The 15047-nt window shown below is 37.9% G+C and overlaps 1 protein-coding gene and 1 non-coding gene across 2 annotated transcripts; both read right to left on the minus strand.

Annotated features, from left to right (window-relative positions):
* Nucleotides 1-3926: 3926 nt before the first annotated feature.
* LOC119986337 lies at nucleotides 3927-4033 on the minus strand. Its single transcript, XR_005465234.1, has one exon. It is a non-coding gene; the product is annotated as a small nucleolar RNA R71 (small nucleolar RNA).
* A 9381-nt stretch (nucleotides 4034-13414) lies between these two features.
* Nucleotides 13415-14095, minus strand: LOC119985503. Its single transcript, XM_038829794.1, has 2 exons — nucleotides 13791-14095; nucleotides 13415-13727 (listed from the first exon to the last, which is right to left on the minus strand). The coding sequence occupies exons 1-2, from the start codon at nucleotides 14093-14095 to the stop codon at nucleotides 13415-13417; spliced, it is 618 nt and encodes a 205-aa protein (XP_038685722.1).
* Between the last annotated feature and the right edge of the window lie 952 nt (nucleotides 14096-15047).

The following is a 15047-nucleotide window of genomic DNA, read 5'->3' on the forward strand; positions in this document are numbered from 1 at the left end:
GTTTAGAATATGTGCATATTTACGTGATCTGTAAAGGTCTCATCATTAAATGCATAAGTAAAGTGTTGTTTTCCTTTTGAATAATATGTGTACATGGTTTCATAATTATGCATCTGATTTTTATTTTTTTTTAAAAAAGTGATATTTCCTTTACAATTGCCGACAGACCTATACATGGAAAAGGGGAAAAAAATTTGGTGCATATTTTATTGGATAATCATTAGTGCATGATAGGCTCAATTATTGCAACTTTGAAAAAAATTGTACATTGAGTATCGATTATCATTTATTGTCACTATTGCTTTATACTTGTAATTGGTGTATTGGTATTGTAAATTTGATAAATTTTGCAAAATTCTTCAGTGAAATTGATGGGTCTGTGAATGAGGGTTTGTTGTGTAGATGAGAGAGAAAATTGGGTTGACTTGGTTTGGCTAAAGTATTATATGTATCCTCAAACTATCTCATTGTTCTTCATTATATCCTTAAACTATAAAATTTTATGTTTTTATCCTTAAACTTTCATTTTTCAACCTATTTATGTTCTGGGTCAACATTTCGGTGCTGACTCTGACGAGTTTGCTGATGTGGCATCCAAACTCAAACTAACATTACACATGGCCTAATGATGTGGCAAAATAAAAGTTTTTTAATTAATTTCTTTTCACACGTGAAAATTTTAAAAACAAACAAAAAAAGTTACAAAAATACTGGACAATTCTAGAAGAACACGAAGAACGTGAGATGAAAGGGCTAGACAATTGCAAATCATCAGCGAGACCGAAATGTCTCAAAATCAGTGGTCCATTTGCACGATAATTGCAATAGGAAAGTGCTAGAATGTACTGGACGTGAATCCCTTAATAAAATCTCTCAAATCATCAGTGAGACCGAACTTCAGAAGCTTAGCGTCCGAGATCTCGGGGACGGAAGACGAGGATGAAGCGCCAATTGCAATGGAGGGAGAGGATAGCTGCGGATATGATCGACTTGTTGGATATGATCCCACATAATCCAAGATCTTTGCAGAAAATTAAAATCAAAATGAAATCAAGACAATCTCGATCTCGCGGAGAGAGGAAACTGTAAGAGGGAAAGTTCTTGACTCTATTATGCTTGCAGAGAGAGTGCCTTGAGGGGTTGGAATTTGAAATTGCAGGGAGATCTGGGAAGAAAATGATAAAAGGAAGATTTTTGTTTTTTTCTTTGTTAATTTCATAGGTGGAAATAATTTGATTTAATTTGTTTTTGTTTTTGTTTTTGACACATTAGGTATGATCACCGGAGTTTGAATGTCACGTCAGTAAATTTGTCGGAGTCAACACCATAATATTGACTCGGGACATAAATAGGTTACAAAATGAAAGTTTAAGGATATAAAGAAGAAATTGTATAATTTAGGGTTAGAATCAAGAAAAATCGAATTGTTTAAGGATATATATAATACTTTAGCCGACATGGTTTACACCCACAACTTTGGACTACATGAGACAAAATTCGCTATAACAGATAGATAAAATAGGATAATGAGGTGTTCTCTTTTTGAATATTATGAATGTGACATGTGTAGTCTAGCAATTGAAATATTTACTTTCACGTCAGCAAAGGGATGCTTTTGTGAGAGAGTACTTGAGTTTTCTTTGATATCTTAGCATATATGACACTTTTTTAATCTAGAGATTTACCGGAGTTGCAGCCATTTAATGATGGCTAATGATATTTTTGGACATAAACAGAAAGATACGTTTATTTTGCTTAATTAATGACATGTAACTAATGTTATTAAAATTCTCACATTAAGTCTTTATTTTAAATCAAATATGACCATGCTCTACTAGGATATATGAACTATAGGAATATAAGTGCATGGCCTATACCATCGTTATATGATTATCCAATGTTCTTAATGGGTTTTTGAAATTTGAACTCAAATGTTAGGAAAACATGGGTTAGCGTTAAGAATACTTTTGATGTAAAAAGGCGTAGAGCATTGAATGGAAAAAAGAAATCGATTGTCAACAATTGAATATAAAGGGTTAGCAAATCGACGGAGTTGATTTGGATAGGTGGCGGTGAAATTAGGTACTCTAGTGCCTTCGATTGTTTGATTCACATCATTGTTTTAGAAATGAATATGATGCGCATATTATTATACACCTTTTTGTTTGTGTTTTTAGGTTGAATTGATGCTTTATTTATCAAAATAAGATTGGATTTTGCATAAATTATATTTTTTGTGCTTTTTCAGCTCCTTACGCTCAACAGTTGCTCAACCCACGCTCAAGCATAGATGTCACAATATTGGACAGCAGCTAGCGCTCAACAGATGCTCAACAAGCGTTCAACAGCTGCTCGACAGAATAAAATCCGAGAATTAGAAGTTTGACTTGCTTTAGGAGTTTTCTTTGAGGTTTAATTTTTTTTTTATTATTGAAAGAAACCCTAGGAGGTTGGGGAGAGTTTCAAACATATATAAATACCTCATTACAAGTCAAAAAGAGGGATCTTTAGAGGTTGATCGGAGAAAAAAGAAGAAGAATGGATTTCGGCAATCAGGTTCCATCATTCTTGTGTTGTCTTTCCTAGATTTCCATGGATTCTATTAGTTTTATTTTCTTTTGTTTTGTCGCCTAAGTAGCTAAACCTTTTGCAAAGGGGACAATGTAGCCTTTTTGATTGTGCTTAATGAATTTGGTTTGATTAATTATTAGTTTCTTTTTGATATGCCAAGTGTTGATTGTTGTGCTTAATTGATGATTGAACCATGATGCTTAGCTACCATCTAGGTTTGATTATTCTGATGTAATTCATAGTACACGCCATGCTCGGATTGAGAAAAATAGCTTCTTTCAATTTAACACCATGAGTGCCTAGACATAGACGCCATATGCTAGGATTCATGTGATCGCTACATAAGTTGTCATAGATCCAATTGCATTCTTGTTTGTTAAACTAGTCTAGACGCCGTGGATAGTTGCAAATTAAGAATAGACATAGTAGGTTAGAAGCCATGACTACTACATGAATCAGGGGATTTGGTCGTTGACATATATGAAGGAATTGATAATTGACAACTAAAGGATTTAAGTACAATAAAGATGGTGAAATCGGAACCCTAGCTCACCCATTTGTTTGTTCTTTGCATGCTTCTTATAATTTTCTCATTTAATTTCATAATTTTCCAATCATAAATAATCTTTTGTTTTTATTCGGTGATGTCTATAGTGAATTTTGGAATTAAGATAGATTAATACTCAATCCTCGTGGATTCGACACTCGTATTTGCTAAGCTATACTACCATTGATTTGTGCACTTCCGAGTAATAAACTGAGTTTTGAATCGCTATAATTTTAGTGGTTCGAAATCTCACATCAAGTTTTTGGCGCTGTTGTTGGGGATTGAAATAATTAGTCTATTTGTGATTTCAATTTTTTCTCAGTATAATCGATATTTTTAATTTTTTTTAACAAATTTTCTTTTATTTGTTGGTTTTCATAGGAAATATGGAGGATGGCGACAAGAGAATGTCATTGTTAGGCTTGACATACCAGCGAATGCCCCTGCTAGGAGGCCAATGAAAACTTCATTCGTGCCTCAAAATTTGGAGCAACCACCTAGCATAGCCTTTCAACCGAATTTTCAAGGCAATGTCACATTCCCTTCTAATTTGCTCAATTCAGTACCTCACTTCAGAGGCACATCATCTGATGATCCATATCTTCACATTAGAGACTTCTTTGAGTTGTGCAAGACTCAACATGTTCAGGGGTTAACTCCAGAACAAGTTCGACTTTTACTATTTCATTTTTCCTTGAAGGACAATGCCAAGCTGTGGTTCAATTCTTTGGCCCCAGGATCGATCAATACATGGGAACAGATGGCCACAAAATTTTTGAAAAAGTTTTTCCCTGCACAGAAAACGAAGAAGTTGAGAAGGGAAATTCAAACTTGGCAACAAAAAGATGGTGATTTGTTCTATGAAGCCTGGGAGGATTTTAATCAGTTATTTCTCAAGTGCCCGCATCATAATTTATCTCAAGATGACCAAGTTCAGGCTTTTTATGAAGGGTTGGATGTAAATAACACAAGCATTGTAGATTCAACTTGTGGAGGTGTGTTGATGGAGAAGAGCAGTGAGGAAGCCGTTGAACTATTTGAGACTCTTAGTGAAAATTCTCAACAATTTTCATCAAGAGCAAAACAAGGACATAAGCTTCCAAGAGGTATTTATGAAGTACACACTAGTGCAGATAATCAGCCTCAGTTTCAGGCTATGGAGAGGAAGATTGACGTGTTGGTGAAAGCATTATCAGCTCGGAACATTGCCCCAGTCCAACAAGCAGTTTCGGTTGAGGTTTGTGCAATCTGCTCTCAATCTAATCATATTACCAAAAATTGCCCCATGTCTACTTTTTCAGAGCAAGAACATGTCAACTATGTGGGGCAAGGTGGTTTTCATCCCAACAATGATCCATTCTCGAACACTTGTAATCCTGGATGGAGAAATCACCCAAAACCTTAGTTGGAGAGGGCATAATGCACAACAAGCTCCTGCTGAACCCAAGAAGCCATCTTTAGAAGAACAAATGGCTCTTCTTGCTTTCAACACTAATAATTTTATGGAGAAGATAGCGCAACAGACCAACAAGTATGATCAACAATTTAGCAACATACATGGATCTATTCAGAAACTTGAAATTCAAGTTGATCAAATTGTTGAGAGACTGAGTGAAAGCGAGGTAGGTAGATATCCGAGTCAACCAGAAATCAATCCCAATGAGAGGGAACATGCCAATGCCATCACCACTTGTGGAGGAAAAACTGTGGGATATATAGAGAAAGAAATTTTGAAAGTTGAAAGGAGCTAAAACTGAAACAAGACAGCCACTTGAGGAGAAAGACATTGCTAGAGTTCATACCAAGGCTGCCACTTCTTCAAGGCCTTATATTCCCGAGTCTCAAGTACCCTTCCCTAGCCGATTGGTGAATGAAAAGAAGGATAAGCAGATGCACATGTTATAGATATTTTTTGAAAGGTCGAGATCAATGTTCCGTTTCTAGATGTAATTCAATAGATTCCATCGTATGCAAAATTTTTAAAGGATATTTACACTAGAAAGAGGAAGTTGGCACCATATGAAAAAGTGAAGTTGACTGAGCAATGTAGTGTCGTGCTGAAGACAAAGTTACCATCGAAACTAAAGGATCCAGGGAGTTTTACTATCCCTTGTGTTATTGGTCAAATGTCTTTTGAAACAACTTTTCTAGACTTAGGTGCTAGCGTCAATTTAATGTCATATTCAGTTTTTGTGCAACTAGGTCTTGAAAAGGAATTGCAACCAACTTCTGTCACTCTTCGATTGGCGGACCGTTCTCTGAAGTTCTCGAGAGGCATAATTGAGGATGTTCATGTCCAAGTTGACAAATTCTTCCTCCCAGCTGATTTTATCATTCTTGATATGGAGGAAGATAGAGACATTCCAATTATTCTAGGCTGGTCATTCTTAGCAATTGCGGGAACTATTGTTGACGTGCAAAAGGGGTGTTTGTCCATGACTGTGCAAGGTCAGACTATTGAATTTAAATTATTTGAAGCTTCCAGTCATCCATCAAGTTTAAGGGAGTGTTTTAGAGTTGAAGCTTTTGAGGATGTGAAAATTGACAAGAAGAAGACAAAGCCTTGCCGAGACTTACCCATTGCATCAAAAGAGTTCTCTCTCGGTCAAAAAGCCATTTTGAACAACTCTAAGCTCAAACTGTTTCCATGCAAGGAGTGTTCAAGAATTCGAGGACGATGTGGAAGAATGTTTCCAAGTTCATTGAAAAAATCACTCGAAGATACGTCTTGCCTAGACGTTAAATAAAGCGTTTGTTGGGAAGCAACCCAACCGGGGTAATATTTTTTTGTATATATATTTTTATTTTCGTTTCTATTGTCCTAATATGTTTTCACCAATGAAAAATATGGATGGAACAAATGATGAAAAAGACTGTGTAAAAGTACTGGATTAAAAAATTTCTGGGAGCAGCTCGAGATGAACCAGAAAACGTGCCATATATGGACAGAAAGCTACGGATGTCTAGTTTCTATAGAATTTTACGGTTCATCAATCGAGTCTCAGACGAAGAAGAAATTGAGGATTTTACGACAACTACGCAGTCCTGAATGTTTACGCGGAAATTCCCTCCCGATTGTATTCACTGTCAGGTTGTGTCGCTCTAACTCAGTACTAAATTTTTATGCTATTTTTCACATCATTCCATGCACTGAGCACATTGCATAATTCAAGTGTGGGGTGGAAACAATTTTTTTTGATTAAAAAAAAAAAACTGCAATGCCTTGTGATTTTCATGAATGAAATTTGATGAATATGATGTTGTGATTAATTGAAGCACTAATGAATCTTGCTAAGGACTCATGCCCAATTGAGTGTTTACATCTTGAGCTTTGTTTATCTTGCTTGATCCACTAATTTGAATACTTGTATTGTGGGGTATGAGGTGACACTTCATGTTGGACACTTGTGGTATGTCAGGAACATTAGTTTTATAAAGTTACTCGTATGGGACTAAAATCGAAAAAAAAAAACAAAAAAGAAAAATAGAATAAGTCTCATGGGTTTTCTATTGAGTAATAGGGTCTGTTGCCTAGCAAGCAGTGAGTTTTGCGTAAAAAGGTAGACCATGAGTGACTTCTATAGTGACTTGCTCAACCTCGTAGCCTTTTTGACTGGAGTTACTAGATCCGTAGGGGTGTCTCTATACCTGATGCCCTAGGTCAACTGGACTGAGAGTTATTGGTTGAAAACTCATTACATGAGTCAATTAAAAAGCTTAAGGGGGTAAAGCATTGCACAAGTCACGAAAAAAATTAGTTTGCTTTCAAAATAAATAAATAAACAACCCGGCGTGCTTACTTGTTTTTGCTAGTGATTTCCGATATGCTATGATTGTGTTCATGTTGAGTTGTTATTGAAATCCCTATACAAGTGTTATTTCACATTCCATAAGCACGTTGGATATAATGAAATTTGCGAATGAATGCTTGTATTGGAAAATGTTGCCCTGATGCTTGGTTTGTTGGTGTGAATTTGAAAGCGAGATTGTTTTCGCATGTTTCTATTAGTGGAATAACTTGGCATTGTGGTGTCTTATAATGTTTGTTGGTGTCATTCTAGTAAGCTCTCACGAGACTATAACTCGTCCACTAGGGACACCTAGGGGGTTAAAGGCTTGTGTCATATGCTAAGTGCCACCACGATTCCTGCGACAGTGAGTTAGTTTCTATTTCAGTTCGCCTTTGTTGTTTTACTCGAGGACGACCAAAAAGATAAATGTGGGGGTATTTGATGCGCATATTATTATACATATTTTTGTTTGTGTTTTGAATTGATGTTTTATTTATCAAAATAAGGTCGGATTTTGCATAAATTATATTTTTTGTGCTTTTTTAGCTCCTTACGCTCAACAGCTGCTCAAACCACCCTCAAGTGTAGATGTCACAATATTGGCCAGCAGCTAGCACTCAACGGATACTCAACAAGCGTTCAACAGCTGCTCGATAGAATAAAATCCGAGAATTAGAAGTTTGACTTGTTTTAGGAGTTTCGTTTGAGGTTTACGTGTTTTTTTTTTATTATTGAAGGAAACTCTAGGAGGCTGGGGAGAGTTTCAAACATATATAAATACCTCATTACAAGTCAAAAGGAGGGATCTTTAGAGGTTGACGAGAGAAAGAAAGAAGAAGAAGGGATTTCGGTAATCGAGTTCCATCATTCTTGTGTTTTCTTTCCTAGATTTCCATGGATTTGATTAGTTTTATTTTGTTTTGTTTTGTCGCCTAAGTAGCTAAAGCTTTTGCAAGGGGGACGATGTAGCCTCTTTTATTGTGCTTAATGAATTTGGTTTGATTAATTATTAGTTTCTTTTTGCTATGCCAAGTGTTGATTGTTGTTCTTAATTGATGATTGAACCGTGATTCTTGGCTACCATCTAGGTTTGATTATTCTAATGCAATTCATAGTAGACGCCATGCTCGGATTGAGAATAGTTTCTTGCAATTTAACACCATGACTGCCTAGACATAGACCCGGTGTTTGATGAAGTAACAAGAACTTGCGTAAGATACAAGTTTTGGGAACATAGGACATAATTGATTGGGTAATAGATCATTATCCTAGATTGTGCAATTGTCGATTTCCTAGTGCCTATGCTTGTCTTAGGAAACTCTTAGGATAGACGAACCAAGACTCCTTTGATAAGAAAAGATCTTACAACCGGACCAAAGTCAGGATCGTTGTTTAGGGAAATATAATTGACTGCAGCTGGACCAAAGTCTTTCAATTGACATTGTTAAACTTTTAAATTGTGTGATTGCGTATTAATCTGTGTGCATATGTGGAGGTAGTTGACACACTAAACCCAAGCTAGTTTTTATCCATTGATATTTAGTTCAATTTATTTGTTAGTTGATATTTAAAGCATTTGTGATTTAATTTACACTATTGTTAGTAGTCAGTGGGTAATTAATACAGTCTTCGTGGATTTGACCCCATTCACTATTTTACTGTCTTTCAGCACGTACACTTGCGAGTGGGTTAAACCCGTCGGTATTGAATTGCAAGTATTTATTGCGATAAAAAGTATCGATCACTCTATTCGAGGATAAGGACTCCTCATCAGAAGATGTGTCCTGCAAGGACTCATCTGAGGCAAAGGCCCTCGCATTCTCCAAAATGTTATCTGAAATATATGAGGAAGAAGAATTTTGTGACATACCTTAAAAAGGACTGTTCGAAAGGAAAAAAATTACACAGAAGAAAAAATTGTTGGTCGGAAAAAATAGGTTACTTGGGGATTTAAAAGTCAAAGTTTGAAAAGAGTGAAAATGACAACTCTTTACTATTTATAATCGGACCTCATACCGGCTCAATTAACGAGATCATGAGAATGTTCGTATCCTCAGATCCTAGCCATCCTTCTTATAATCTAAAATGCTCCTTAATAATCGCCTCATCAATAAATACAAACCTTCAACTAGCTAACCAGAATTGACCAGGCACATGTCTGGGGGTATATGATAAATATCAAAACACCCTTCACTCAACAATAGACACGTGGTAATACTACTTGTGAGCTTAAAAAGTACCTCAGCATGTTTCTAATAATGCCTCCTCTGTCAAACTCGAGGAATAGTACATCTCACTAGCCATACCTCAACATAATCCAGATATATCAAATTTCATATTTTTGGACATCCATTATGGCTATCTTGGATAAAACTCAAAGTCCAAAATGGAATAAACTCGTAGGAGGATTCCATCTCCAATTCGGAGACCAAGAGAGGTTATCTCTTAGCCAAATTAGAAGTTCCTCGAAACAAGGATCGCACTTCACAAAAGAGTAGGACTTTTTTAACTACTATAAAATACACCTCTAAACATGCATGAAAAACACATTAGTGCCTTCTCTATTTAGTTGAAAGCTCTGAGTTACAAGTTCTGAATCTCCTGGTTGCTCATGTTTTGACTTAAGTATCGAAACGTCTTTTTTTGAAAGAAACACACATTGGAGGACCTCTTAACTTACGTTTCTCATCTCATAGCTAAGCAACTCTCAAAAAGTCAAAACATTTGAAGAAGCCTAGTTTGATCATCTTGATACATAGGCAAACCGAACAAGATTTGCATGCCATCAACATGCTAATTAGGAATTTAACGGAAACCACTTACTTGATTTGTTATAAAAAAAACCTCTTACTTGATTTTGTAGGTTCGAAAACTATGTTATTTTTGAAATATCATTTTTCTACAACTAGTATATCTAAATCAAATAAGTATATGTTATCTATATTTTCTTTATGCAAAATGTGGTGAAAATAAATTATTTTCAAAGAGTCCCGTCAAACAGTATAACAACTAAAAGTAGTATAATGATTATGGTGGGAGGGGAAGCACTTCAGTCTTCTTAAAGAATTACTCTGGGTTATGCATCTATTAGTTTGAATAGTGGTTGTATTAACGTAGATATTTGGAGAATAATATTGCATACTTCTCATTGATGTGTAATTGATATATATAGCAGTACATTGGTTCTATTCTAGGTAACTACAGATAATACAAAATCAATCTATAATTACGTAATGCTATGTATAGATACAAGATAATATAGAGCCCTAGAATCTTGCTAACTGACTGGTGATGGGCTTATATCAAGGGATGTGATTTGGGCGTGATCTCTAACACCCCCAGCAAACCGGACGAGCTTGATCGGACAAGTTTGGATCGAAGCAGCTCATGGCGAGGTTTGTGAAGTGCCTTAGTGAGTATTTCCACCGGCTGGTCCACAGAAGGTACAAAATGAACTCGATGACTACCAAGAGCAACTTTTTCTCAGATAAAATGATAGTCAAGCTCAATATGGCGAGTCAGAGCATGATGAACAGGGTTGGTTGTCATGTACGTTGCACTAAGATTATCACAAAATAAGCGGATTGGAAATTTGAGAGGTATACTGAGCTCATGTAGTAAATAGCATAGCCAATGAGACTCTGCACATGCGTGAGACAAAGACTAATACTCGGCTTCAGCACTAGAGCGTGCCACGGTTGGTTGTTTCTTTGAAGTCCAGGAAACAAGATTAGGACCTAAGAATACAAGATAGCCACTAGTTTATCTACGGGTGGTGGGACAGCCGGCCCAATCCGCATCAGAGTAGCACTAATATTGAAGTCTGTCTTTGTTGCATGGAGTGTTAAGCCATGATCCAGTGTAACTTTGATATAGCGCATGATGCGTTTGGCAGTTGCCATGTGAGAGGTGCGAGGAGCACTCATAAATTGGGATGCTGTGTTGACGACATAAGACAAGTCGGGTCTTGTGAGGGTGAGATATTGAAGGGACCCCACAATTTCACGATATTGAGTTAGTGATGCCAAAAGATAACCATCATTAGCACTTAGAGAGACCTTGGCTGCAAGTGGCGTGGACATAGGTTTGCAATTGAGCATATCATGTTTCACCAGTAGATCATGGGCATACTTAGCCTAATTTAAATGAAGACTATTGGTAGCCCGTGTGACTTGCAATCCAAGAAAATATCTAAGCAGCCTAAGATCTTTAATATCAAATGCAGTGCTCAATTTCTCAATGAAGACCAGTAACAATTTGGAGGCATTGTCTGTAAGGACAATGTCGTCCACATATAGAAGCAAGTATATTACTTGGTGTCTATTCCTAAATACAAAGAGTGAGGCATCAGCCTTACTTTGTCGAAACCCAAGTGTAAATAAGAAGGAACTGATATGACCAAACCAAGCACGAGGTGCTTGTTTGAGCCCATATAGTGACTTGCGCAGGTGACACACATGATGAGGACGAGTAGAATCAATAAAACCCAGTGGTTGAGTCATAAAGATTTCTTCTTGTAGATCACTATGTAGAAAGACATTTTTCACATCTACTTGTCGGAGAGACCAACCATGGGAGATGGCAATGTTGAGAATGGTCTGTATTGTTGTTGGTTTGACAACGGGGCTAAACGTTTCAGCATAATCAAGACCCAGGCGTTGATGAAAGCCCTTTGCGACAAGGCGGGCCTTGTAGCGATCAATAGAGCCAACAGAGTTCCTTTTGATGTGAAGAACCCATTTGCATCCCACGGGATTCCTATTGGGGGAGGGTGGAACAAGGGTCCAAGTGTCATTTTTTAGAAGAGCATTAATTTCCTCCGTCATTGCATCACGCCACTTTTGGTGCTTGTTTGCCTGCGTAAAATAAGTAGGCTCAACAGAGTCAATTTGAACAAGCAATGCATGAGAAAGAGGATACTTCACTATCCCATCAGTTCGGATTTTTGGTTTAGAGATACCAGCCTTGTTTCGGGTTATCACGGGATAAGGAGTAGGCAAGGTTTCAGATATGGGATTTATGGCTGGCTCGGGGGCTGCTACTTGAGAAGTAGCATTGGAGGAGGTAGTGGTATGAGCTGTGGATACAGATGACGAAGCATTTGAAGTAGGAATGGGAGAAGCAGTGGGTGAGGCTGGGTCGGGGTGAGATAGGTTATTCTAGTGTGAAGATGGGCTAGCTGGGGTGACTGGGTCGAGATCAATGTGGGCCATTGGATCAGGTAGAACAGGTAGATGGTTGGACAAATATGGTGGTAGATGATTAATGGCTAGTGATACTGTTTGTGGTGGAGTCCAACCCTGTAGATCATGATAAGGAAAATAGTGTTCATGATATAAGACATGACGACTAACATAGACTCTACCCGTGGAAGGATTAAGGCAACGATAGATTTTATGTTGTGGACTATATCCAATGAAAACACAAGGAAGAGACCGACTCATAAGTTTATGTGAGACATATGGACCTAGATGAGGAAAACAAAGACACCCAAAGACCTTGAGATGAGAATAAGTAGAAGGAGTGTGGTGAAGAATGGAATAAGGAGAGGACCAATTGAGAGTGACCGTAGGTAAAATGTTGATGATTTGAATCGCTGTAATGGCTGCGTCGACCTAGAGGCTATGAGGAAGACCAGAGGTAAAAAGAAGGGTTTGAATCATAGTGACGATGTTTGCGTTCGGCCAGGCCATTTTGTTGAGGGGTATAGGGACAAGAGAAGCGTTGTTGGATTCCATGTTGGGCACAAAAAGTGGAGAATAAATGATTAACATATTCCATGCCATTATCATATTGAAGATATTTGATGGTAGTTTGAAAAAGATTACGAATGAGGGCAAATAAGGTTTGGAAATGTGTAAAGATTTCGGATTTGTGACGCATGAGATAAATCCAGGAGTATTGAGACAAATCATCCATAAATAAAACATAATAACGAAAACCAGTTGTACAAGAAACGGGGGACATCCAAACATCAGAATGAATAATATAAAAAGGAGCAGAAGCTCGATTATTATTATTGGGAAGAGAAAGCTGAGTTGATTTGCTTATAGCACAACTTGTACAAAAAGGAAACTTAATAGAAGAAATGCCTAAAGTAGGACGAAGCTACTGAAAAAGAAGAGGGGTGACCAAGACGGTTGTGCCATACAGAAGATGAGATGGTAGCAAGAGCTTGAGATTTGATGTTGGTGGATGGAAGAGACATGGGATATAGCCCGTCCTTACATGGGCCCTGAAATAGGAGACAACCAGAATTGATGTCATATATTTGATAAAAATTAGGAGCAAATAAGAAAAAGACATTGTTATCTTTAGTAAAACGAGCCACAGAAAGTAAGTTCTTATGAAGAGAAGGAACAAGAAAGACATTACGAAGATGAAATTTTGATGATCCAAGAGTAATAGGAAGTTTCCTAGTTTGAGAGATAGACATAGAATCACCGTTACCCATGAAAACAGAGTTCGGACTCCCCATAGGTTGTGGGCTGTGGAGATTAGTTGGCTAGCTTGTCATATGATTGGTGGCACCGGTGTTAGTATACCAGGTTAGGTCAGATTGCATGTAACCAGCAAATGGAGAAAAGGTATTTGGTCCATGATAACGGTGAGGGCATTGAGCTTGAGAGTGTTGATTGGTATTGCACGTGGGACACCAAGGAGGACCAAGGATGCCCGGGGTAGAATTGGGCCGAGTTTCTCTCCAATTTCCAGACTGCTGATTTGGATATTGGTTCCAAGATGGTGGTGTATGAGACAATTGCTGTTGGTGGTTGTAGCCACCCCCATAACCATTACGTCGACCCCAGCGACCAGAACTGTTTCCACGCCAGCCTCCACGTCATTGATTGGGGCCTCTATTATGATCAGGGCTTGATTACTGATTTGCTCGATGAGTGACCAATAAGGCTTGGTCAGAGGATGGAGTCATAGAAGGGCACTGGTTGGTGGACTCAAAGGTAAGAATACGTGACCTGAGTTCCAAAAAATCTGGGAGTGGTGGCGTGTTGAGGATAGTTGTACGTAACATCATGTAGTCAGCACCAAGACCACGAAGGACAGCCAAGACAAGATCTTTGTTGCTTATAGGAGCACTAATGGAAGCAAGAGAGTTAGAGAGGGACTTTGCCAGGTGAAGGAATTCATCAATAGTTTGGGAGCCTTTGGTGAGGTCGATGATCTGCATTCGGATATGGGCTTCATTGGCAATGGAGCGCTGAGCGAAGTGAGTGGTAAGGTAGTCTCAAACATCTTTAGACATGTCACAACCAACGGTAAGAGAAAGAATTTCTTTGGTGAAGGTAGTAGTGAGGTAGGAGACAGTGAGTTGGTCATGTTGGACCCAGATGTCATATGCAGGGTTACGAATAATTGATTAGGGTTGGGTAGAGTCAGCGGGTATAGTAAGGGTGGCGTCAGGTCTTGAGGCTGTACCAACGATAAATTTCCAGAGACCATGGCCAATGAGGAAGGGTTTCATCTGACGAAGCCAAAGAAGGTAGTTGGTTTGATCAAGCTTTTCAAAGTGGGCTATGTTTGTTCCAGGTAGATGAGGAAGAGAGTGGGAGGTGGAGGAAACGACGACTGAGGTAGAAGATGAAGAGGCCATGGCTGGGGTGGAAGGATCGATGACTTCGGTGGAAGATTTGGGCTCCTCCGATACCATATTAACGTAGATATTTAGAGAATAATATTGCATACTTCTCATTGATGTGTAACTGAATATATATAGTAGTACATTGGTTCTATTCTAGGTAACTACAGATAATACAAAATCAATCTATAATTACATAATGCTATGTATGGATACAAGATAATATAGAGCCCTCGAATCTTGCTAACTGACTGGTGATGGGCTTGTATCAAGGGATGTGATTTGGGAGTGATCTTTAACAGGTTGTTTTAAGTTTTCTTTTCTTTTTTTGTGATTAGCTGTAGTTGTTGTATTCCACTTTCGGTGGATTTCATGAGACCATGTGGTCTCGGCAACATTGTTTTCAAACAAGACTGTTGGGACACTCTTAACTGATTACAGTCCACACTTTTCTTGAATATGAGAAATCATTGATCTTAGCCACACACATTCTCGACTAGCTTCATGAATTGTCAGTATCTCAGAAGGATTAGAAGAAGTTGCT

The sequence above is a fragment of the Tripterygium wilfordii genome, chromosome 19 (genome assembly GCF_013401445.1).
Source record: "Tripterygium wilfordii isolate XIE 37 chromosome 19, ASM1340144v1, whole genome shotgun sequence".
NCBI classification, from domain to species: Eukaryota; Viridiplantae; Streptophyta; class Magnoliopsida; order Celastrales; family Celastraceae; genus Tripterygium; species Tripterygium wilfordii.

Excerpts from the sequence above, each read along its gene's own strand:
- LOC119985503 (XM_038829794.1), bottom strand. The coding sequence starts at position 14,095 with ATGCAGATCATCGACCTCACCAAAGGCTCCCAAACTATTGATGAATTC. Across the intron at positions 13,728-13,790 it reads GTCACTCATCGAGCAAATCA|TTCTGGTCGCTGGGGTCGAC; the intron begins GTAATCAAGCCC and ends GCGTGGAAACAG.